Source organism: Cherax quadricarinatus, chromosome 7, assembly GCF_038502225.1.
Source record: "Cherax quadricarinatus isolate ZL_2023a chromosome 7, ASM3850222v1, whole genome shotgun sequence".
Classification (NCBI taxonomy): Eukaryota; Metazoa; Arthropoda; class Malacostraca; order Decapoda; family Parastacidae; genus Cherax; species Cherax quadricarinatus.
This window is the reverse complement of record NC_091298.1, coordinates 62206556-62233066: the sequence shown is the minus strand read 5'-3', so window position 1 is coordinate 62233066 and position 26511 is coordinate 62206556. Positions and strand designations below refer to the sequence as shown.

The 26511-nt window shown below is 40.3% G+C and overlaps 1 protein-coding gene across 1 annotated transcript in view; it reads right to left on the bottom strand.

Annotated features, from left to right (window-relative positions):
- msk (importin-7 msk) overlaps positions 1 to 22500 on the bottom strand; it is a 96057-nt gene extending 73557 nt beyond the window's left edge. Inside the window, exons 1-5 of the mRNA XM_053774190.2 lie at positions 22249 to 22500; positions 14719 to 14954; positions 5862 to 6020; positions 1308 to 1464; positions 858 to 1042 (exon numbers count right to left, since the gene is read on the bottom strand). Coding sequence (XP_053630165.2) covers positions 858 to 1042; positions 1308 to 1464; positions 5862 to 6020; positions 14719 to 14954; positions 22249 to 22485 — 974 coding nt within the window. The 5' untranslated portion in view covers positions 22486 to 22500. The remainder of the gene's footprint in view (positions 1 to 857; positions 1043 to 1307; positions 1465 to 5861; positions 6021 to 14718; positions 14955 to 22248) is intronic.
- Between the last annotated feature and the right edge of the window lie 4011 nt (positions 22501 to 26511).

Below are 26511 nucleotides of genomic sequence, written 5' to 3'. Positions count from 1 at the left end.
AGGGAGGGGGTAAAGGTGGTTTTGTGTGCGAGGGGCTTGGACTTCCAGCAGGCATGCGTGAGCGTGTTTGATAGTGAATGGAGACAAATGGTTTTTAATACTTGACGTGCTGTTGGAGTGTGAGCAAAGTAACATTTATGAAGGGGCTCAGGGAAACCGGCAGGCCGGACTTGAGTCCTGGAGATGGGAAGTACAGTGCCTGCACTCTGAAGGAGGGGTGTTAATGTTGCAGTTTAAAAACTGTAGTGTAAAGCACCCTTCTGGCAAGACAGTTATGGAGTGAATGATGGTGAAAGTTTTTCTTTTTCGGGCCACCCTGCCTTGGTGGGAATCGGCCAGTGTGATAATAAAAATATAATAATAAAATAATGTGTGGGTCCTTAAGAATATCTTAAAACACACAGTTATGCTATGTGCACAAGCCTAAACAAAACTAAATTTGCTTACTCAGATGTTGAGCAGCATATCACACAGGTTGCTGACATGTCCTGTATGATACACTGAACCAACCAAGCCTCACTTTTTTTCTATGACAAGGTTGTAGGATACTCAAAACACTTACATAAAATGTCAGCCAGCATCAAATTTGAGCCAACAATAATCTGACATATTTACAGGGAAAAAGTGAGAGCCGTGTGTAAATTTAAGAAAAATATTTTAAGGATTAAATAAATGGTACATTTATTTTCTACCCTACTTTGTTGCGAGGTGGAAACAAAAAAAAGTTCTACATATCACAACACACTGTACTGTATGAAATTTTCAGCAAAAATTATTAACTAACCAATTATAGCACTTTCATCAATGTACCATCACAACACAGGTCTGGTTAGGTTACCAAGACAAGTTACACTGACCTCTCAAATAGTCTAGCCAGGATATGAAGAGCCCATTTCTTAATCTTCCACCATGGTAAATCAGGTCTTTCTTCTTCATCTACTTGCAAGGTCTGATCTGGTACTGGACGGTCTGCTACTTGTCGTATAACTTCCATCCATTCAGTGAAATGCTCACGGCTTAGCAACTCTAGCGGTAAATGATACTGCGTGAAGAGAAAGCGTACATGTTCTTGACTTGGGAAATTTCAAGGTCAAAAATAGAATTTCCTATTTTTATGTCAGGGCAATTCATGGAAAAATAGTTTTTCAGATATCAACACTTAGTCATTACAACACAGGCGGAGAGTGAGAACAGGATAATGGCAAGGTCTTTTTGAAAAGTTTATCTATACAAAGCAATGGTTAAACAATCACATACAGTAGGTGGAAGAACATAACATTTTGCTAACTGAACTTTTATACCATTACCTGTGTTAGAGCATAAAAAATCTTGAGAACAAGCTTTTGTAGGAGGGTGGAATGCTCAGATGGGTCTGGCAGAAGGTGTACCATTCGCTCATAACACATTGGAAGCAGCATTCTCATTGCTTCATGAAGTGGACCTCTATCTTCCTTCTTTTTATATCTAAGGAAAACCCAATTTCATAATTACAGTTATAAGTATACTATAACATAGTAATTTGTAGAGATAAATAAATTTTGTATCAGGATCTTGGAAACTACCTTGGCACTGGTTGGTCCTGGTAGCACTGTTCCTGACTTATTCTAGGTTGATTTTGTCTCTCAAGCAATACATACAACTGCTCCAGGAAAGATCATCAACCATCACTATTCATTTATCCCAATCTCATCCTAATCTGACTTAAAACCCATTTAAACATTGTTCTTACAAGACATGATTTTTTTAATTAAATATTGAGTGATGGTGAAAGTGTTGAATGATAATGAAAGTTTCTTCTTTCTTCTGGATTTTTCTTTTGGGTCACCTGCCTTGGTGGGAAACAGCCAACGCGTTAAAAAAAATGGTTACATAATAGGACTGCAATAACCCTAAAATTATATTTAAACTAACACCTTTTAACACTTAAGACAATTTAAAAAAGAAAGTCAGTGGGTCATTTTACAGGTTATGACCTACCAGGAAACACTTGTTCTGTTTCCTGATGAATAAAACAAAATTCCACACACACATTACTTAACTTAACTTCAGATACATACATGTCAAGGAAAGTTTTTCATGAAAATCTCTTATCATGGGGTAGTATACTGAAATTCTAAATTCAGAATTTTCTATCATTTACTTTATATTAACATGGGAATTGACCAATGTAAAAAAAAATTGTGCCAGATGTAAATAAGACAGTGCTATTGCATTAGGCCAATCTATGGAGGCTTTTCTGTTTTCCCCTACCACAGAGAACAAATATATGGAGAGGGGTGAGGAAAGGTAAAAACAAATAGTCAATACAGTGGACCCCCGCATACCGTTGGCCTTACATAACGTTAAATCCGCATACCGCTACATTTTATCGCTAAGATTTTGCCTCGCATACCGCTAAAAAACCCGCTCAACGCTGTTCGTCCGAGACGCGTCTAATGTGCGCCCTTAGCCAGCCTCGCATGTTCCGCCGGAGGCATTGTTTACCAGCCAGCCTCCGCAGTAACATCAAAGCATACAATCGGAACATTTCGTATATTACAGTGTTTCTGGTGATTTTATCTGCAAAATAAGTGACCATGGGCCCCAAGAAAGCTTCTAGTGGCAACCCTACAGGAATAAGGGTGAGAATTACTATAGAGATGAAGAAAGAGATCATTGATAAGTATGAAAGTGGAGTGCGTGTCTCTGAGCTGGCCAGGTTGTATAGTAAACCCCAATCAACCATCGCTACTATTGTGGGCAACAAAAACGCAATCAAGGAATATGTTCTTGCCAAAGGTTTAACTGTGTTTTCGAAACAGAGATCGCAACTGATGGAAGATGTTGAGACTCTTATTGGTGTGGATAAATGAAAAACAGATAGCAGGAGATAGCATCTCTCAAGTGATCATAAGTGAAAAGGCTAGGAAGTTGCATGAGGATTTAATTAAAAAAATGCCTGCAACTAGTGATGATGTGAGTGAATTTAAGGCCAGCAAAGGTTGGTTTGAGAGATTTAAGAGGCGTAGTGGCATACATAGTGTGATAAGGCATGGTGAGGCTGCCAGTTCGGACCACAAAGCAGCTGAAAAATATGTGCAGGAATTCAAGGAGTACATAGAAAGTGAAGGAGTGAAACCTGAACAAGTGTTTAATTGTGATGAAACAGGCCTGTTTTGGAAGAAAATGCCAAGCAGGACGTACATTACTCAGGAGGAAAAGGCACTCCCAGGACATAAGCCTATGAAAGACAGGCTTACTTTGTTGATGTGTTCCAATGCTACTGGTGATTGCAAAGTGAAGCCTTTATTAGTGTATCACTCTGAAACTCCCAGACCGTTCAGGCAAAAGAATGTCCTCAAGGCTAATTTGTGTGTGCTGTGGAGGGCAAACAGTAAGGCATGGGTCACTAGGGACTTTTTCTATGACTGGTTACACCATGCATTTGCCCCCAATGTGAAAGATTACCTAACTGAAAAGAAATTAGAACTTAAGTGCCTCCTGGTGTTAGACAATGCCCCTGGTCATCCTACAGACGTGGCAGAGCGACTTTATGGGGACATGAAATTCATTAAGGTGAAGTTTTTGCCTCCTAATACCACTCCTCTCCTGCAGCCCATGGACCAGCAGGTTATTGCAAACTTCAAAAAACTGTACACAAAAGCTCTGTTTCAAAGGTGCTTTGTAGTGACCTCAGAAACTCAACTGACTAAGAGACTATTGGAGAGATCACTTTAATATCCTCAATTGTGTAAACCTTATAGGTAAGGTTTGGGAGGGAGTGACTAAGAGGACCTTAAACTCTGCTTGGAAGAAACTGTGGCCAGAATGTGTAGACAAAAGGGATTTTGAAGGGTTTGAGGCTAACCCTGAGAATCCTATGCCAGTTGAGGAATCCATTATGGCATTGGGAAAGTCCTTGGGGTTGGAGGTTAGTGGGGATGATGTGGAAGAGTTGGTGGAGGAGGACAATGAAGAACTAACCACTGATGAGCTGATAGATCAACTTCAACAGCAAGAGGCCAGACCTGAGGAAACTGGTTCGAAGGAGGGGAGAGAGAAATTGAAGAAATTGCCTACTACAAAGATTAAGGAAATCTGTGCAATGTGGCTGAAAGTGCAAACCTTTATGGATGAAAATCACCCTCACACAGCTATTGCAAGCCGTGCTGGTGACTATTACACTGACAATGTTGTGAAACACTTTAGGGAAGTCATAAAGGAACGAGAGGTACAGGCCACTATGGACAGATATGTTGTGCGACAGAACTCCAGCGACTCTGAAGCTGGTCCTAGTGGCATTAAAAGAAGAAGGAAAGTAACCCCAGAAAAGAACTTGACACCTCAAGTCTTAATGGAAGGGGATTCCCCTTCTAAACACTAACACACACTCCTCCTCCCATCCCATCAATCATCACCAGATCTTCAATAAAAGTAAGTGTCATGTAATTGTGCACGCCTTTTTCAGTTTGTGTGTATTAAAATTAACATTTCATGTGGTAAAAATGTTTTTTTTCATACTTTTGGGTGTCTTGCACGGATTAATTTGATTTCCATTATTTCTTATGGGGAAAATTCATTCGCATAACGATTATTTCGCATAACAATGAGCTCTCTTGCACGGATTAATATCGCTATGCGGGGGTCCACTGTATTTGTGTTAGTTTCCAAGGACTAACTTTTGCTTATCACCATCACCACTGTGAAGACTTGTTGCTGGCAACAAAAACTGGTAAGACACTTCCCAACAGCCTGTAACCTGTCAGACACTGCAACTTCTTGGGATCTTATTACTTGGGAATTCTTCGCTTGCCTAATTCTTGGGCACGACCTACTTCAACATTGAACAAATGTTACACCACCTATGACTGCTGCACTTCTCCTGCCAACGGTTTATAAGCTCCTTCTCAGCACGTATGCCGTATTCTATTCAAGATTGATGAACTGACCACATCGACTCAAGGTTGAGGGACTGATTACCTCATTCTCCTCCTGTTCTTCAAGATTCTCCTTTGTATGGACTGATGAAGCCACTGTGTGGCGAAACGTTTCCTCAATAAAGATACCCAAGAGTTGCACATGTGTCTAATTTATCAGCCTGTAACCTACTACAAAGCCTGCATGGACATGTAACTATAGGACATCACTGTCAAAATGCCCTAAAATTAAAGTCCCTTCAGAGCAACAATTTTTCAAAGTATAAAATCTTTCTGGGATCGAAAAGAATTTCTACTTAAGAGGAATTTTTTCTATACTTAATGACACCAAAAATAAAAAAATTGAAGGAATGCTTATTGAATTACACAGGGCAAGATTACAAAGGAAATCAAGCCAGCTAAATAGCCTGGGATCAGTTTCAGCAATGAAATTGACCTAACATAGGCCTGAAAGTGGGTAAAATCACAACTGGAGGCTGGGTAGCACTTTAGGATTGACTTTGCCCACATTGAAGCCTATTTCACTGCTCAAACTGACTCAATTCCTGACTATTATACACATGCCCCTTGTGTTCTATCCACTGAGTGCAAGAAATTAACTGCCCATTCAACTATCAAGTAATGGTACCAGAAGTTGCCAATTTGGCCAATTTTACACAATTTAACAAATTTCACATTCAGACCCAGACTCAAAAATAAACACTAGACATTCCAGCCACTAAAGTAACCTTTCCTTTGTTCACTAATCAAGTCCCCAGGCCTCCCCTATATAATAACTCTTGTCCTCCATTTTGAATACATCACCCCTCCCTTTAAAAAAAAAAAAATTATTAGTGAACATGAACAGAGCTCTGTAATAAACCTAGTGATGCTGAATACAGCCCCAAAATAATGCAATGATCCATCCATGAGGTGCAACAGTGTGCCTCACTTCTTTATACTCACTCAAAATTTTTGACAAGTTGATAAAGACAGAGAAGGCTTCCATTCCAAAGCATAGTGTCTGGATTCTGGAGATATATGCTAATTTTATCGACAATAGTTGTCCATCTGCCTGGGAAGTCGTGTTTCACCATCTGGTATGTACATACTGCCAACTGCACTCTGGAATATAACTCATTAATTACTGCTTTACCTATACCTCAAAATCTTTTGAACATTTTAATTCTTCTTTATATACATATCAAGCAGGTTAATAATGTTTATACTACCATTCATTCTGAAAAGGCCTCATTAAACCACCAAAAATTTAAACAAAGTTAGCTAGGAATCTCAAGTGTCTTCCTCATTGTTCCTCCACTCTACTCCCATAATCTTTCAGCATCAATATGCAACACATGCACATGTCCTGGTATTATTCAAAAGACTTCTAATAAGAATGATACACAGTTGCTTAGGATACTTGATCAAGCTTATCTAATCAGTTAGAAATTACCAAAATTCTCTGCACCATGCACACCTCAGTTCAGGTTAACAATGTTATTCAAAATATTGACCAATTTGGTCAGTATTGCATTCCTTTGTATTTTTGATGGTGCTAAAAATCATCTTCATTTAGCTTCTCTTGTCTATTCAGATTTTGTTTTATTGTACTATTACATCTTTAAATTCTATAAACAGATTCAATTCATACCCTATTGCCAGAGATCCACGAAGACAGGTCATAAATCAGTGATACTCACACATCAGCCCCCAAGTCAGATAACGCTAGACCAACTACTGGTGAATGCACAACCAGGAAAACTGTAGCTAGATCTGCAAACCATAAATGCTAGGCTCTGCATGTGAACACGAGCTCGTTTACCACCTATTACTAAACTGCGTTTTATTTTAATTATTATTATCACACTGGCCGATTCCCACCAAGGCAGGGTGGCCCGAAAAAGAAAAACTTTCACCATCATTCACTCCATCACTGTCTTGCCAGAAGGGTGCTTTACACTACAGTTTTTAAACTGCAACATTAACACCCCTCCTTCAGAGTGCAGGCACTGTACTTCCCATCTCCAGGACTCAAGTCCGGCCTGATGGTTTCCCTGAACCCCTTCATAAATGTTACTTTGCTCACACTCCAACAGCACGTCAAGTATTAAAAACCATTTGTCTCCATTCACTCCTATCAAACACGCTCACGCATGCCTGCTGGAAGTCCAAGCCCCTCGCACACAAAACCTCCTTTACCCCCTCTCTCCAACCTTTCCTAGGCCGACCCCTACCCCACCTTCCTTCCACTACAGACTGATACACCCTTGAAGTCATTCTGTTTCGCTCCATTCTCTCTACATGTCCGAACCACCTCAACAACCCTTCCTCAGCCCTCTGGACAACAGTTTTGGTAATCCCGCACCTCCTCCTAACTTCCAAACTACGAATTCTCCGCATTATATTCACACCACACATTGCCCTCAGACATGACATCTCCACTGCCTCCAGCCTTCTCCTCACTGCAACATTCATCACCCATGCTTCACACCCATATAAGAGCGTTGGTAAAACTATACTCTCATACATTCCCCTCTTTGCCTCCAAGGACAAAGTTCTTTGTCTCCACAGACTCCTAAGTGCACCACTCACTCTTTTCCCCTCATCAATTCTATGATTCACCTCATCTTTCGTAGACCCATCCGCTGACACGTCCACTCCCAAATATCTGAATACATTCACCTCCTCCATACTCTCTCCCTCCAATCTGATATTCAATCTTTCATCACCTAATCTTTTTGTTATCCTCATAACCTTACTCTTTCCTGTATTCACCTTTAATTTTCTTCTTTTGCACACCCTACCAAATTCATCCACCAATCTCTGCAACTTCTGTTCAGAATCTCCCAAGAGCACAGTGTCATCAGCAAAGAGCAGCTGTGACAACTCCCGCTTTGTGTGTGATTCTTTATCTTTTAACTCCACGCCTCTTGCCAAGACCCTTGCATTTACTTCTTTTACAACCCCATCTATAAATATATTAAACAACCACGGTAACATCACACATCCTTGTCTAAGGCCTACTTTTACTGGGAAAAAATTTCCCTCTTTCCTACATACTCTAACTTGAGCCTCACTATCCTCGTAAAAACTCTTCACTGCTTTCAGTAACCTACCTCCTACACCATACACTTGCAACATCTGCCACATTGCCCCCCTATCCACCCTGGCATACGCCTTTTCCAAATCCATAAATGCCACAAAGACCTCTTTAGCCTTATCTAAATACTGTTCACTTATATGTTTCACTGTAAACACCTGGTCCACACACCCCCTACCTTTCCTAAAGCCTCCTTGTTCATCTGCTATCCTATTCTCAGTCTTACTCTTAATTCTTTCAATAATAACTCTACCATACACTTTACCAGGTATACTCAGCAGACTTATCCCCCTATAATTTTTGCACTCTCTTTTATCCCCTTTGCCTTTATACAAAGGAACTATGCATGCTCTCTGCCAATCCCTAGGTACCTTACCCTCTTCCATACATTTATTAAATAATTGCACCAACCACTCCAAAACTATATCCCCACCTGCTTTTAACATTTCTATCTTTATCCCATCAATCCCGGCTGCCTTACCCCCTTTCATTTTACCTACTGCCTCACGAACTTCCCCCACACTCACAACTGGCTCTTCCTCACTCCTACAAGATGTTATTCCTCCTTGTCCTATACACGAAATCACAGCTTCCCTATCTTCATCAACATTTAACAATTCCTCAAAATATTCCCTCCATCTTCCCAATACCTCTGCGTTTTAGTTTCTGCATAACTCTACAAAAAAAAAGCTCACTGCAAATCAACACAATAAAATACTGCCCAATTCAAAAAGCTCAAAAAAAAGTTAGGGGCTTGATCTTCAAATCTCTGAAATTCTCAGTCTTTTGAGCCACAGAGTACAATGTGTATGGGAGTAACGAGTCTGCCACAAGCGAAGGAAAACCGAGAAACTATACAAGCTTCAACCATGCACTTACACCAGCATCTACAAAGGCGAGACAAGCTGGTGGAAAAAGATGGCAACATTGCTCATAAAATGGACAGAAGACATTAAGTACACATTTGAGTGGCCTATATAAACACCTAAGCCAAGGCACAAATCTGAAGCAAAAATGCAGGACATCAGGCAATAATTAGGGACAAATAATGACGGGAATGACAAAATTAAGAAGAAACTGCCAGAACATATCATATTGTATGGTTTCCTGAAGACTGAAATGCAATCTGAAATCTGAATTCTTAAAAGTATTACTAAAAATAAGCACACTTATACAAACCACCACAAATTAAAAGACCTTCAACCAACTACATGTACCAGGACAAAGAAACCTACAAAGCCCCACTTTTGCCAAGGATCAAGTTTTACAAAACTTCCAATGCTATCTCAGGTGGTAACAGCTAATACAGTGGTCCCTCGTTTTTCGTAGTTCTCGGGAATCATAGATTTTGGAAATCATAGGGATATTTTCACATAAACATGGGCTCGCTAATCATAGGTTGACTCGTGAATAGTAGTACGCACGGTGTGAGCCGGGGTGGCCTCCCTACCCAGCCAGTCTGGCATTGTTTACCAGTGAGCGAAGGTCCCCTCACGTGCTCCTACGAAATATTTCATAATATTCCACTCATTTTAGTGCTTGCAAATACTAAATAAGCTACCATGGCTCCAAAGAAAGCTCCTAGTGCCAAGCCTGTGGTAAAGGTGGTGAGAAATACGATTGAATTTAAGAGAAACATCATTGAACAATATGTAAGTGGCACAAGTGGAAAGATTTATGGAGAAACATCACCCTGACAAGGTTGTTGCAAGCCATGTTGGCAACATGTACAGTGACAAAGTCTTGGGCCATTTTAGGGAAGTGTTAAAGAGACACCAGAAACAGAGCTCTCTCCAGTTATTTTGCGAGACAGGACTCCAGTGACTCTCAAGCTGGTCCTAGTTTCATTAAGAAACAGAAGAGAAGCAACCCCAGAAAAGCAATTGGTACCTGAGGTGTTGCTGGAAGGGGATTTTCCTTCCAAACTGTAAACAATCCAATCTCTCTCCTCCTCCAGTCTCCCATACACTAAGAAGAATCTCCAATAAAGGTAAGTGTCATGCTGTTAATGTTTCATTCATCATTTCCCATTGTATTGTTTATGTACTACATCTATATTTCATGTAAAAAATTTTTTGTTTTAATACTTCTGGGTGTCAGGAACGGATTAATTGTATTTACATTATTTCTTATGGGGAAAATTGATTTGAAAATCGTAGATTTCGATAATCGTAGCAACTCCAGGAACGGATTAACTACGAAAAACGAGGGACCACTGTATTTGTTTTGAAGCTCCCTTCCATCCCCTTCTTATATATAAACTTTAATTTTACACTTGCAAATACAACTAGAAACAGAGCTGAAAATTCATGAGTACATATATAGCTAACAGTTATCCTATTACCCCAAATAGGAAATTACTCTGCTACTAATACATCAAGTCTCCTTCAGCACATTTATCTAATGCCCAAATACTACACATTTACCTCCTGTATTTTAGTGTGGAAATTAGCAGGAAGTGTGGAGTTTCTAAAAGTATTAGTCAGAGGGTTGAAGAGGGGCTGTTGAGGTGGTCTGGTCATTCAGAGAATGGAACAAAGTAGAATGACTTGGAGAGTGTATAAATCTGTTGGGGAAGGAAAGCAGGGTAGGGGTCATCCCCGAAAAGGTTGGAGGGGGTAAAGGAGGTTTTGTGGGCGAGGGGCTTGGACTTCTAGCAAGTGTACGCGAGGGTGATAGATACAAGTAAATGGAGACAAATGGTTTTTGGGACCTGATGAGCTGTTGGAGTGTGAGTAGGGTAATATTATGTGAAGTGATTCAGGGAATCCAGTTAGCCGGACTCGAGTCCTGGAAATGGGAAGTACAATGCCCGCACTTTAAAGGAGGAGTTTTTGGGATATTGGTAGTTTGGAAAGATAATAAAAATTGTATTGATGTTGGTAGAATTACCGACCGTATGTTAAGTAAAAGGACAAGTACAACTAACGTGACATTTTATTGTGGCAACGTTTCTCACTCTCCAGGAGCTTTATCAAGCTGCTACAAACAATACATGCACACAGAGGGTATATATAGGCTTAGAGTGAGATGTAATACTAGTGGTAATAGTAGTAATACAATATGGTAGAACAATCAACTTGCACACAAGCAAAAGGTTATGAAAGCTATTATTTAATAGCAAGTAATAGCTTTTATAACCTCTGCAAAGACAGTGATTATGCATGAGTAATGGTGAAAGTGTTAAATGATCAAAGTTTTTCCTTTCTTTTTGGGTCACCCTGCCTCTGTGGGAGACAGCTAAAGTGTAAAAAAAAAAAAAAAAATTTACTTGTGTAGCTAACATCCTACGTACACATTTATTTGTTTACCATAAAGGAAAACCTCTCATTAATTAGCTAATAGAGGGGGCAGGGGGGTGCACGATACATAAGATTGTTGAAAACCTTTGAATTATAACATTAGTTTTTCATAATCATTCAGTTATCTTCTGAACTAGAAGACAGCTCACTGATGCAGAAGACATCTGGACACTAAGAATATGGGTACTGAAAACCTGTACACCTATACAGTACTACATAGAAATTTTATTGTACTATATGCATTTACAGTAATTTTGCTTACATTTTTGTGGTTGAGATAAGGTGTCAGAGGAACTAACACTATTACCTACACTGAAGTTAAATGAAGTCAAATCTTGTGCTGGCTTCTTACAGATATCAGACACTAACACTATACAGTGGACCCCCGCATAACCATCACCTCCGAATGCGACCAATTATGTAAGTGTATTTATGTAAGTGTGTTTGTACGTGTATGTTTGGGGGTCTGAAATGGACTAATCTACTTCACAATATTCCTTATGGGAACAAATTCGGTCACTACTGGCACCTGAACATACTTCTGGAGTGAAAAAATATCGTTAACCGGGGGTCCACTGTATTCTTCACATACCCATGCCACTGAGACAGCCGACACAACCTTCTTTACTAATTCAAGTTTTACTTATTCACTGTCCAAAGCCCCAAAATTAAAATTGCTGTATCCACATTAAAAAAAATCTTATCAATTAAAAGTAAATTATTTTAGTGGCAATAAAAAAAAATTACCATCAGTTCTTGCCAAGATATAAATGTGAAGTTGAAGATTGATGATGCACTGATGGCAACATCAGCCATTAATGCACATTCATGTTTCCATTTTATGAGGGGTTATGTGGGTTTAATTTTTTGTTTTCCAGTAAATTTTGTGGCCCATGAGATCAATATTATGCACAATGTACATATATTCACTTGCTTTATGCAACAATACCCGCACTAAGCATTATCAATGTTTACAAAATACACGTTAATAACAAACGCACAGGTACAAATGTTTCACGCTACAGGCACTCGCTTAGCGACCGCATTCCATTCCTATGACTACGTTGTTGAGCGAATTGGTCAATAAATGAGGAGAGTCATCGGAGTTATAAGCTGTAGAGGGCCTGGGTAAGGGAGAAGACGGCGAGGAAATGGGAGGACTTGTAGGGGTAAGGGTACAGGGTGTAGCTTTCCAGAAGAATCTCATTGGTGTGGTCTGCACTGAAATTCTTTTTTCTTCATAAATTCCACAAAAGCATCGTAAAAGTTCATCCATCTGCCGTTCGACTTTTGTGAACCGTTTAACATTCGGGTCCATACCCTCTAGTTTTAATATAGCCACATTCACTTTCCAGAACACACCAGCTAAATCCTTTACAGTGACCTTTTGTACTTCTTCCATTCTTTCCTCTTCCAAGTGCTGTTGCACTTCCAACTCTTAAATTTTTGTTAGTTAGCTCTCCCTCGACATATTCCACTAATTCTTCAATATCTTCCACTTCAACATCTAAATTAAGCGCATTAGCAAGGTTCCACGACTAAAGCTCCTGTACAGCGCACAATACCAACTGGTCGGAGAGCTGGTAGTAAGTTCTGGCAGTCATTAAACAGGTAGGTTAAGTGAGGAATGTCTGTACTACAGCTCTAACATCTATGTACATACAAGGGTGACTGGTGCACTTAGGTGTCTGTGGAGACAAAAAACTTTGTCTGTGGAAGCAAAGAGGGGAATGTACAAGAGTATAGTTATACCAACACATTTATGTAGGTGTGAAGCATGGGTGATGAATGTTGCAATGAGAAGGCTGGAGGCAGTGGAGATGTCATGTCTCGGGGCAATGTGTGATGTGAATAATGCAGAAAATTCATAGTTTGGAAATTAGGAGGTGGGGGATTACCAAAACTATTATCCAGAGGGTGGAGGAAGAGGGGGTTGTTGAGGTGGTTCGGATATGTAGAGAGAATCGAACAAAACAGAATGACTTTGAGTGTATAAATCTGTAGGAGGGGTAGGGGTCGGCCTAGGAAAGGTTGGAGGGAGGGAGTAAAGGTTTTGTGTGCGAGGGGCTTGGACTTCCAGCAAGCATGCATGAGCGTATTTGATAGGAGTGAATGGAGACAAATTTCTAATACTTGACGTGCTGTTGGAGTGTGAGCAAAGTAACATTCATGAAGGGATTCAGGGAAACCGGCAGGCTGGACTCGAGTCCTGGAGATGGGAAGTACAGTGTCTGCACTCTGAAGGAGGAGTGTTAATGCTGCAGTTTTATAACTGTAGTGTAAAGCACCCCTCTGGCAAGACAGTGATGGAGTGAATGATGATGAAAGTTTTTCTTTTTCGGGCCGCCCTGCCTTGGTGGGAATCGGCTGATGTGTTAATAAATAAAAAAAAACTGTTGCTGGTCATGTCCCTAGAAATCTTGCAGTCTGTGGAGCAGTGTCTAACACTGGAGCTGTGTCTTGCGAGTGTGCATGCCGACAAAATCTCTTTTGAACCCATTTCTTCTTTTCTGTAGTAGGAAGTGTCATTAGGAAGTGATAAAAAAAAGTGTGGAAGGGAGGTCATCTGGAGATCATATCCCAGTGATATTTCTAGCACCCTAAGTGCCACTTTTGGTCATAATATGTTCGAAACCAAAAAAACTCATCACCGACTCATTTAATTTCATCTCAACCCTGATTATGCAAATGGAAGGAAATAAAGGCTATATAAATCTTATAATCCTTCTCAATTTGTATATAAGTAACTATTATCCTCACATTTTAGCTGTGATGAAAAGTACATTTTTTTTTTTTTTTTTAACAAGTCGGTTGTCTCCCACCGAGGCAGGGTGACCCAAAAAATAAAGAAAATCCCCAAAAAGAAAATACTTTCATCATTCAACACTTTCACCACACTCACACATTTTCACTGCTTTTGCAGAGGTGCCCAGAATAAAAACATGAAAACACTAAATACACCGACTGCTAAACAGGAAACAGCTAATTTAGTCACATTTTAATAAGATCTACCACTACTGCTTTAAATATTTTGTATATATAAGGCATACACAGTGATGGCCCTATATTTAGGGCAGTGCTGCATGATCATCTCTCAATCACTTCTTTCACACTTGACAATCACCAGCATATTCAATGGTATGTAAACTTAAAAAGGTACAGGAATGTGTAGTTAAGTGAAATAATCAGTTACTAGCCTTTGTGCACCATCTTTTAGCTACTGTATTTTTCTGTAAATTTAGTCCACACTAAAATATACAGTATGCTCATTGAAAGTATGCTATAATGTTTTAACTATCTCACAGCAAAAAGTTAACAGACCGAGTCTTAATCAACAGTCTAGAGTACATTAAAGGCACTCCCAGTAATACACGAGTGTTTGTAAATAAGTGTTCCACTTTCACAATGAAAGCCTTACCTCACTAAGTCTGGAGCATGAACAACTGCATCTACTATAGCATCCCTGATCATGGCACGATCTTGTTCATGTATGTGAAAAGGTATAGGCTCCCCACCCTCATACTCTGCATCTTTCCAGTACTGTGCTACCATGTTCTTTAAGTAGATGACTCCTGCCTGACGTACAGGCATATCCAACTCTCCCATCATCACTACTTGAAGAAGGGCAGGTGTAAACCCAATGATTTTCTTCATCTGTAAATATAATAAGCTTTAGAACATTATGAAGACTTGTGGCACAGTATAATAATGATGTAATGCAAGATATACAGAATATACAATATAGTAGTATATGAGCTTTCTGTAAATAGGACAGTTCAATGTTTCATACCATACATGTTTTTCTTATTTATTTAGCAAGATAAAGTTCAACAACCATGAATTATTCATGTTCAACAAAGGACATGAGAATTACCAAGACCAATAAAAAATTACTCTTGGTAAACTTAAGAGGGAAAAAAAAAAAGGAAAGAGAATCAACTGAAATTTCCCCTTACAACTTCCCTCCCATAGTTGTGTAATTTTTAAGTCAATATTTAATACTGCTGTAAAATCAACCTATCTAATTTCCTAAAATTTATATACAAAAAAATACATCTTAATTAGGGATGAACTATACAAAATTTTTTGCCAATACCAATACTCAATGTTGATACCAATACCACCAAAATTAGCAGACACCTGATATTGACACCATCAAAATTAGCCAATACCTACCAATACAAACATTATGACACACCTAGTACTTACTACAGTACACAGTATTGTAATTACTCATTAACACTGTATGGCAAAGTTTCTCAACATTCGCCCCTGAGCAGATACATTACACAAAACCTACTCTGTAAGCAAACTCTGGGTATACTGCAAATCTGCATGGATTTTACCAGTGACTTCTATTATGTAATCTGATTAACCCTGAAAGCATATTCAAATGCTTTTCCATTTCAGTAAAAGATTAGCTCCAAATTCTGCAAAAGCACCATGTATCCCTATAACACCAAATACACCAGAGAATAATTAGGACACCACAACACAAGTCAGCTTGCAGGAATGAGGACCTCATGGGAGGTGTGATTTAATTTATAGTGTTAGTAAGAGAAGAGAGCAGGACAAGATCAACTTCCTTGTCTGATCAATTGGCTTTGGACACGATGTTGCACTGTTTGCAGAGGGCCTCACTAAAGCTAAGGTCTGTTTTGGTCTTACTTTAGCAGTAGCAGAAGGTGACTAATTGTAATACAGCATTTTTTTTCCAGCAAAGGCTAAGGCAACATTTAGAGACCAAGGCTAAAACAGCACTCTTCATGACTGCTTTTCCTGAGGTTTCAAACCTGCTTCATATTAGTCTCTCCTTATCGCCAGTTAAAAGCAGATTCAGAATACATCCTCTTAACTGCATCAACTAAAAATGATCTCTCTATTAGGCAATAAATTCACATCATTAATTGATAACTACATTAAACATACTGACAAAGCCCACAATGCCTATGTCTGGCAAATTCAGATATTTCAATTCAGCGTAATCACAGAGTTATCCAGGCAGCAGGTTTGGTGCTATTCAATGACATAATTCAGGACATTAAATTTACAAGCAGATATAAACCAAGTCTTCCAGTGGCCAGAGAAAATAATAAGTTCAAAGAGGATAATTTTCAATTACGTCATTAATGAAAACTTGAAGAAATAAAAGCTAGATCAGAATATAACATTCTAACCACAACAGAAAAAAATTTGTGAGAAGGACTTAGAGTGATAATGTCAAGATCTCATGTTCAAGGATCACAAGTGTCATCAAAACTGCAAGGAAAATGATAGGATGGATGAGAACCTTCAAAGCAAGGAATCCTAAGCCAAAATGATCCTCTTGAAGTCACTAGTTCTCTCTAGGCTGGAATCCTGCTGTACACTAACAGCTCCTGCCAAGGCAGGCAAAACTGCAACCTGGAGAATATAAAGAGAACCTCCACTGCGTGCATAAATAGTCACGTACCTCAATTACTAGGACTGTTAGAAGTCCCTTGACCTGTATTCCATGGAATGCAGTCGTAAGAGATGACCTGTCTGAAATCTGTGTGCAGATTTGGGACAGGTTCCAAATCTTCACACAAAAATCACTAGCTATGAAAGCAAAAATACTCAGATGGTGTAACATACCCTCTATGAAAAACAAGAGTGGCACGAGTGTACAAGCCCCCCCCCCCCCCGAGACTGGTAGCCTCCAAGCATGCATGTGGGGGACTACGAACAGACCCCTAGTTTTCTTCACAAGAAAGCTGAAGAGATACATAAAGTCAGTACCTGACCAGCTGGGTTTTAAGTCAGATATTGGATTGCATGCAGTAGACAGTAACAGCCTGCCTGATCAGGCTCTGACCCACTGGGGAAGCCTGGTCACAGACTGGACTGCCGGAATGTTGACCCCCAAAGCACCCTCTAAGCAGGTTTGAGTTATGTTTGGTTAGTGCTTGCTGACAGTTTTATTAAATTTACATACACAGTACATGTATATGGGAGAACGCTCTGCAAGTAAGAAAATGAAAGTTCTGACTGGCTGAATACTTGGGAAATTCCAATATCAGCAAGATTCATCCATATTTGATATCTAAACCAGAATTTATTCAATATGATATCCATTGTTTACATTTCTATTTTGGTTAAATAAATTTTCCAGCATTCAAACAATCACAATTAACCATTTCAGGGGCTGTCACACAGAACTACGTCACTGAGGCCAGGGTCCCTTGTATAGTTCTACAACACGAGTTCAACTCGCCGATAAGCTGTGAGCAATAAATTTTGGCCTAGATATGACAGAATGAGTCTTTGCAGTGAATGTGGACAATATAAAAAAAATCATGCCCCACACAGTGCATGATGGGGGAAACAAAGCTGACCATGTGTTTGGCTTAAAATAACAAATTTGAGGTGTTTTCCAGGATGCTTTTCAAGATTTTATTGGCTATTTCTTGGTGTCATATGATTGAATGGAAGATGTACTACTGAAATAGAGATGATTTTGGAGGTTTCAGGACTGGAAATAGCTTGAAACTGGATTCAAACTATTGGAAATATTAGACTTTTTGCCAATTTTCCCAAGGATGTGCAAGGCATCCCCTGCAACCCAACTGATCTGTTTTGTCAGTTCATGACCAGCCTAGTTGTGGTTCATGTCAGTTTGTATGCTGCCAGTAGTCACAACCCGGTTGATCAGGCCTTTATCCATCACAAGGCCTGGTCATGGACCAGGCCATGGGGGTGTTGACCCCGGAAACACCCTCCAGGTATGTGCTATTATCCAGGAAATCTTCTATTTTATGAATTGACCCCAGAAACACCCTCCAGGTATGTGTTATTATCCAGGAAATCTTCTATTTTATGAATTCAAATTTATTATGAACTCAAAATGAAGGGAAGTGTAATACAGGAGAGACCTGGGGACATGATAAATGAACAGAGGAAATGCTTTAGTACCAGGACTGTTTAAATTACTTTGCATACCATTATTAATTGGTACTTTAAACGTGTAAAACTGGCTAAATTACAACTTCAATGCACATTATAGGATAATTATAATATACTTGGATGGGCGGTTTCTTGTTTTCAATTGATAGAACAGAAAAATACTAGCAAAAATAGCTAAGAATTTGGTAAAATGAAGCCATGGAATTTACTTAAGACTCAAAGTGGGCACAATCACTAATAAGTGAATTGCACCCAGTGATAAATTTGCAACTGTGTAATACCCTAAGTTTTCTATTAAATTTTGTACTTTTGGTGTTATTACCTCCCAAAAAAGATTCTCTACCATTCAATTTTTTTTTTAAAGTGGACACTATGAGCAATACTAATATTGGGTTTTAGACAGTAAAGGGGGGCTAAAATGGCAAAGATTATAGAGAAGTTTAATCACACTGGTATACTATACAATCATAGGGAGCCCAGTCCAGTAGTCATGATTTTCAAATCAAGTCAGACGAACAGGTTCAGAGTGGGCGGCAAGTGGATGTCTAGGGCAGCTGGTGTAAATTACTGGCTGATACCTGTTAATCTGGTACATGACTCTGAGGATTATCTTCCCCATGACCCAGTCTCAGACCAGGCATCCTTGGTTGAAAAGGAAATATTACAGGATTACAAACTAGTGTACGACAAAGCACATGTGCACATTGAACATGAGTAGAAGTTTGCTAGATTTACCCGTCATCTTATGTGTTCATGAGAATAAAGATTCAGCAATACTGCCTGTGCAAAAAAATTTAACAAGTTCATTTTTCATACATCTGATAAAAGGTAGTACCACCTAGCTACCTAGGACCAATCAGTCTACCCTCACTCGTAGGGAAAACCAACAGAACCTTTAACTGTGGACGAAATTCAAAATCACCTTGAAATACATAATTTGTCCAACAAATCTGAGTTTTACAAAGTGTTCTTGCTTGATGAATTTACTAACTTCATTAATACATCAAAGGCAACTGACCATAATGATGAATACGACTGTGTGGGGAGTTCAGGAAGGCTTTTGACAGGCTCCACACATGATAGTATCACCTGGAACTTACCTGGAGAGAGTTCCGGGGGTCAACGCCCCCGCAGCCCGGTCTGTGACCAGGCCTCCTGGTGGATCAGAGCCTGATCAACCAGGCTGTTACTGCTGGCTGCACGCAAGCCAACGTACGAGCCACAGCCCGGCTGGTCAGGTACCGATTTTAGGTGCTTGTCCAGTGCCAGCTTGAAGACTGTCACTGGACAAGCACCTAAAATTGGTACCTGACCAGCCGGGCTGTGGCTCGTACGTTGGATTGCGTATTGGAGAAATTCTATCCTGGATAGAAGCATGGCTGACACAAGACAACAATTTACACAAATAGGGAGCACAGAATAGGGACCGATTTCTAGTGGTGCTCCACAAGGATCAGGGTCAGAGTCCTTGTTCACAATCTACAAAAATAACTGATGACAGTATAAACATCGTCATACGTTTGCCTCAACACACAAATGCACATCAGACTAGTACAGGATGATAGAGATAGGTGTGTGTGTCTGATAAGTGGCAGAGGCAGAGTAATGAAAATAAATTAAAGGTCCTAATCCTAGAAAATTATCTAAAACAGGACTCAGGGCAATGGGTTCAAGTTGGAAAAATTTAGATTCAGAAAGGATACAGGAAAGCACTGGTTTGGTAATAGTGGAACAAATTCCAGAGTAACATCACTGAAGCTGAAATGTGTAGTTTTTAAAATAGGTTAGACAAAAACATGAGTGGATGTGAACTGGACTGGACTATCTTGAGCCAGCAGGTGACTTGGACCTGCCTAGCATGGGCCAGTAGGCCTCCTGCAGTGCACCTTCTTGTGTTCTTAAATCAAACTGAATACACAAAGATACCAGAGTTTTAGCTAGCAGAAATCTGAAGCCAAGACAATAGTGCACAAGTGTTGTGCAACAGAGCTAATAGAATTCTTATAATAATGAAAATAGCATATAATGCTGACAAATAGACGATTAGAAACTTGTGCAACAGTTGGGTGTCTTTATATTTTAAATGTTTTGCTTACACAGACTTTTTCAGTCACATACAGAGTAAATATAGAGACAACAGCGGTAGTGGCGAGATAAAAATGTGATCAGTCCATCAACCTTTGAGTTCTTGCACTGATCTCTCAGCCTGGAGAATTCAGATCCACTACTGCTGCAGTCTCCATATTTTATTTTACTTTTATATCTGACTTTAGAAGCCTACAGTATAGGCAAAATACTTCAACAATAAAGATACCCTACAATTGCAGAATTCTTAGCTTCATATCAAAAACTAAATAACCAAGGTTTTAGGGTTTTTCTCAGCTTCATATTTTTGGTTAGGCCTCATTTAAATTATGCAACTCAATTCTGGTCTCATTACAGAAAATATATACTATATATATATAAGTGTGTAGAGAAAATGACAAATTAATCCTGTGTAAAACTGAAGGCTCTGAACTTTTCTTTGTAAAGTCACAGAATTAGGGGGGAAATGACTCAAAATCTTAATGAGACGATTGCAAACGAACCATACCACGGGCGGGGTTTGAACCCACGGTCAGAGTCTCCTATTGAAGCTAGCTGGCCCAGTGGCAAACACGACGGTCTGGAGTTTTGAGAGACTTACCACGGGTTCAAACCCCACCCGTGGTATGTTATTTTTTTTTAGGGGGGAATAACTGAAGTGCAGAAGTAGAAAAAAATATCAAGGGCTAAAAATTACCAGAATATGACCTGTAGTAAAAGATCCATAACATAATATTGGAGAACTGGTAAAGTTAAGATTAAGAAGAGATCTGATTGGAACTGAAGACCACTGTAGTCATGAAGAATCTGGACCACAGGCAAGAAGGCTGGCACTTATATACTGGCATCAGGTGAAAAGGGGACAGGTAGCAGATGAGAGCATAGTCAGTGGTAGGCAAGATTCCCCCAGGATGTGATCAACAGATGACTAACACTCAGGTACCTACTTACTGCTAGGCGAATGGGGACATCAGGTATAAGGAAATATGCCCAATGTTTCCACCTATGCCGGGGACTGAACCAGAGACATTCAGTGTACGAGGCAAGTATATTGTCGACCGAGCCACGGGACACCCAGGGCTAGTTAAACCAGAACCAAATTACTCCTACTGGTTGGGCAATAAAACTGTGGATGAGTGTAACTACCAACTTATGTCACTGAAGCAAGAACTCTGAATGGCTTTAAAACTAGACTGGAGAAGTACAAGAGTGTGAGTGATGGGGCGAGAGAAGAACATGCTTAGAGCATGGGCCAGTAGGCCTGCTGCAGTGCCCATTTATTCACATGGTTATGTCAATTACACATACAAGGCTGACGTATTATAATCAAAACCAGTGCTAAACCCACAAGGGTCATACAGCTCACATGGCTGACATAAACCCTCTCAATATCCCCCCCTGGTCAAAATCATCTCCAGCAGCTGCACTAAGGGGAGGGTACATCATGCTCTATCAGTAACCAAGTTTATTCAGGTACACACACACAAATACAGTTACATAAATTACCATACACAGCAGCATATGTGTAGATTACATAGCATAACCCAATAAAGTCAAAATATTACCCCTAGTATAAGTCTATCCGAAACCCTGTGCATAACCAAGGTCTTTTCCACATACGACACAACTAACGCAAATACAAATATTTCATAAAAAGAACAAAAAAATATATTTATTTATTTATGGTGATCACGGAGGAGGAGGAGGAGCAGTGAGGTCGTGCAGCAACAACGCCACCAGCCAGACCTCACCACAAATATCCTTTAATACCTAGAAAACCAGACAAAATTCCTTAACAAGCACATGTGGAGGTGAAGCTCTGCTTGCCTCGGACATACACCAACCAGATCACTAAATATCAAAAATAGTATTAATAATGTAAAGAATTTATAAGGTTGGCGGCGGGCAGAGCAGCCTCCGCCCTCCACTTCTGCCTCACCTGCGTCAGTTCCTCCTCCGCCTGCTGCCGCAAATTTGGATCTATCGTCCCCCTAAGTATATCTATTATCTTCCTGGAGTCCATGTTTAAGGTGATATAGAGGAGAGAGGCAGTAATATGGTGGAGGTTGTGAGTGCGCTGCCCACGTGACTCCTGGGTTATGGCGCGCTCTCGTCTGTCAGGCCGCGTAGTGCTGGAACCTTCTAAAGCGCCCGAATGCGCACATATAATTGGCATAATTCCCCAAGTTTCCCTCTATATACCCATTACTTTAACTTCTTGTTATCTTAATTCCCTCATACACATTTCTAGTGGCAGTTAGAGCAGCTAACCATAGAGTTCTGGGAGTAATTTTCCATTTTGTTTAGAAGTCTGTGACCACATTTGTCTTCTTGTAATATGCAGACGACCAATTTTACTTCGGAAAATTTTTACAGTAATTCACAACTATTTTCAACAAGTAAAATCATTGAATTTATTCGTCAATATCTCGTGTTAACAAGAGAAACAACTGTACATTTTCCAGAGTTATTAACCCCCCTCATTTTTTTTTTTTGCCGGGAAATGCAACATGAAATTTTGCATTTCTTAGAAACAAAATTTACACCGGGTTATATTTTATATTTTTTATTGTCTTATCAGAGATTAAATTTTAAATATGTGCGTTGAAGGTCTGTAGTAATAACGTAATAATAGTAACAACAGTTATATTACTGAGTAGCAACAACAATGGTAGTAGCAGTGGTATTAGTGTAGTAGCAACAAGGTATCGCTGGTGAGAAACATGGTATCGCTGGTGAGAAACATGGTATCGCTGGTGAGAAACATGGTATCGCTGGTGAGAAACATGGTATCGCTGGTGAGAAACACGGTATCACTGGTGAGAAACATGGTATCGCTGGTGAGAAACACGGTATCGCTGGTGAGAAACATGGTATCGCTGGTGAGAAACATGGTATCGCTAGTGAGAAACATGGTATCGCTGGTGAGAAACATGGTATCGCTGGTGAGAAACATGGTATCGCTGGTGAGAAACATGGTATCGCTGGTGAGAAACATGGTATCGCTGGTGAGAAACATGGTATCGCTGGTGAGAAACATGGTATCGCTGGTGAGAAACACGGTATCACTGGTGAGAAACATGGTATCGCTGGTGAGAAACACGGTATCGCTGGTGAGAAACATGGTATCGCTGGTGAGAAACATGGTATCGCTAGTGAGAAACATGGTATCGCTGGTGAGAAACATGGTATCGCTGGTGAGAAACATGGTATCACTGGTGAGAAACATGGTATCGCTGGTGAGAAACACGGTATCGCTGGTGAGAAACATGGTATCGCTGGTGAGAAACATGGTATCGCTAGTGAGAAACATGGTATCGCTGGTGAGAAACATGGTATCGCTGGTGAGAAACATGGTATCACTGGTGAGAAACATGGTATCGCTGGTGAGAAACATGGTATCGCTGGTGAGAAACAAGGTATCGCTGGTGAGAAACATGGTATCGCTGGTGAGAAACATGGTATCGCTAGTGAGAAACATGGTATCGCTGGTGAGAAACATGGTATCACTGGTGAGAAACATGGTATCGCTGGTGAGAAACACGGTATCGCTGGTGAGAAACATGGTATCGCTGGTGAGAAACATGGTATCGCTAGTGAGAAACATGGTATCGCTGGTGAGAAACATGGTATCGCTGGTGAGAAACATGGTATCGCTGGTGAGAAACAAGGTATCGCTGGTGAGAAACATGGTATCGCTGGTGAGAAACATGGTATCGCTAGTGAGAAACATGGTATCACTGGTGAGAAACATGGTATCGCTGGTGAGAAACATGGTATCGCTGGTGAGAAACATGGTATCGCTAGTGAGAAACATAGTATCGCTGATGAGAAACATGGTATCGCTGGTGAGAAACATGGTATCGCTAGTGAGAAACACGGTATCGCTGGTGAGAAACATAGTATCGCTGGTGAGAAACATGGTATCGCTGGTGAGAAACATGGTATCGCTGGTGAGAAATATGGTATCGCTGGTGAGAAACATGGTATCGCTGGTGAGGAACATGGTATCGCTAGTGAGAAACATGATATCGCTGGTGAGGAACAGTATCGCTGGTGAGGAACATGGTATCGCTGGTGAGAAACATGGTATCGCTGGTGAGAAACATGGTATCGCTGGTGAGGAACATGGTATCGCTAGTGAGAAACATGGTATCGCTGGTAAGAAACAAGGTATCGCTGGTGAGAAACATGGTATCGCTGGTGAGAAACATGGTATCGCTAGTGAGAAACATGGTATCGCTGGTGAGAAACAAGGTATCGCTGGTGAGAAACATGGTATCGCTGGTGAGAAACATGGTATCGCTAGTGAGAAACATGGTATCGCTAGTGAGAAACATGGTATCGCTGGTGAGAAACATGGTATCGCTAGTGAGAAGCATGGTATCGCTGGTGAGAAACATGGTATCGCTGGTGAGAAACATGGTATCGCTGGTGAGAAACATGGTATCGCTGGTGAGAAACATGGTATCGCTAGTGAGAAATATGGTATCGCTGGTGAGAAACATGGTATCGCTAGTGAGAAACATGGTATTGCTAGTGAGAAACATGGTATCGCTGGTGAGAAATATGGTATCGCTGGTGAGCAACATGGTACCTCTGGTGAGAAACATGGTATCGCTAGTGAGAAACATGGTATCGCTAGTGAGAAACGTGGTATCACTGGTGAGAAACAAGGTATCGCTGGTGAGAAACATGGTATCGCTGGTGAGAAACATGGTATCACTGGTGAGAAACATGGTATCGCTAGTGAGAAACATGGTATCACTAGTGAGAAATATGGTATCGCTAGTGAGAAGCATGGTATCGCTAGTGAGAAACATGGTATCGCTAGTGAGAAACATGGTATCGCTGGTGAGAAACATGGTATCGCTAGTGAGAAACATGGTATCGCTAGTGAGAAACATGGTATTGCTAGTGAGAAACATGGTATCGCTGGTGAGAAGTATGGTATCGCTGGTGAGCAACAAGGTATCGCTAGTGAGAAACATGGTATCGCTTGTGAGAAACAAGGTATTGCTAGTGAGAAACATGGTATCGCTAGTGAGAAACATGGTATCGCTGGTGAGAAACAAAGTATCGCTGGTGAGAAACAAGGTATCGCTGGTGAGAAACAAGGTATCGCTGGTGAGAAACAAGGTATCGCTGGTGAGAAACAATGTCGCCGGTAAGAAATAAGACGTCGCTGGTGAGAAATAAGACGTCGCTGGTAAGAAACAAGGCGTCTCTGGTAAGAAAGCGTCGCTGGTACGAGACAAGGCATTGCTGTTAAGAAAGATTAGATATTCTTATTTCAGCATGATACAAAGTTTACACAAGGGTGAAGGACATTGTGCTGTGTACGCAGAAAACCCCTTAATATGCAGAGTATTTCAAGCAGACTTAAGACTAACTTAAGATTAATGAGGCAATAACTATTTGATTGCTTATATATACAATCTTTTACAGGGTTGTAAAAATTAAATTAGGAGTTGAAATGAATACAAGAGAATTAAATATCCTATTAGTACGGGTTGGATTATGATTATAAGTAATGAGGAGTCTAGCATATCATGATGTAAAAATATTTAATGTTTTAATGGTTGTGAGGATTACAGATATTGAGAATAATATATTGTCTTCCATAGTTTTGTGACACTGACACCATGGATATATAGTTTTCTCATATTTAGCTGATGTTGGGATGTGTTAGGGAGAGATGTTTTTAAAGTTCCTTAACCTGTACTCCCAGGAACGCAGGCGAGAGAGATACATGATTATATACACTTTGAAAATCCTAGAGGGATTAGTACCAAACTTGCACACAAAAATCACTCCCTATGAAAGCATAAGACTCGGCAGACGATACATCTCCCCAATGAAAAGCAGGAGCGCCACTAGCACGATAAGACAGCACAATAAGTGTCAGGAGCCCAAGACTTTTCAACTGCCTCCTAGCATACATAAGGGGGATCACCAATAGACCCCTGGCTGTCTTCAAGAAGGCGCTGGACAGGCACCTAAAGTCAGTACCTGGCCAGCCAGGCTGTGGTTCGTACGTCGGCTTGCGTGCGGCCAACAGTAACAACCTGGTTGATCAGACCTTGATCCATCATGAGACCTGGTCACAGGGCCGAGGGTCAGATTCCTTATATCCAGTTCCTTAAATCAAGAGCCCCCCCCAATAGTAACAATCAAAGCGCTAAATCCGAAAGAGTCACAT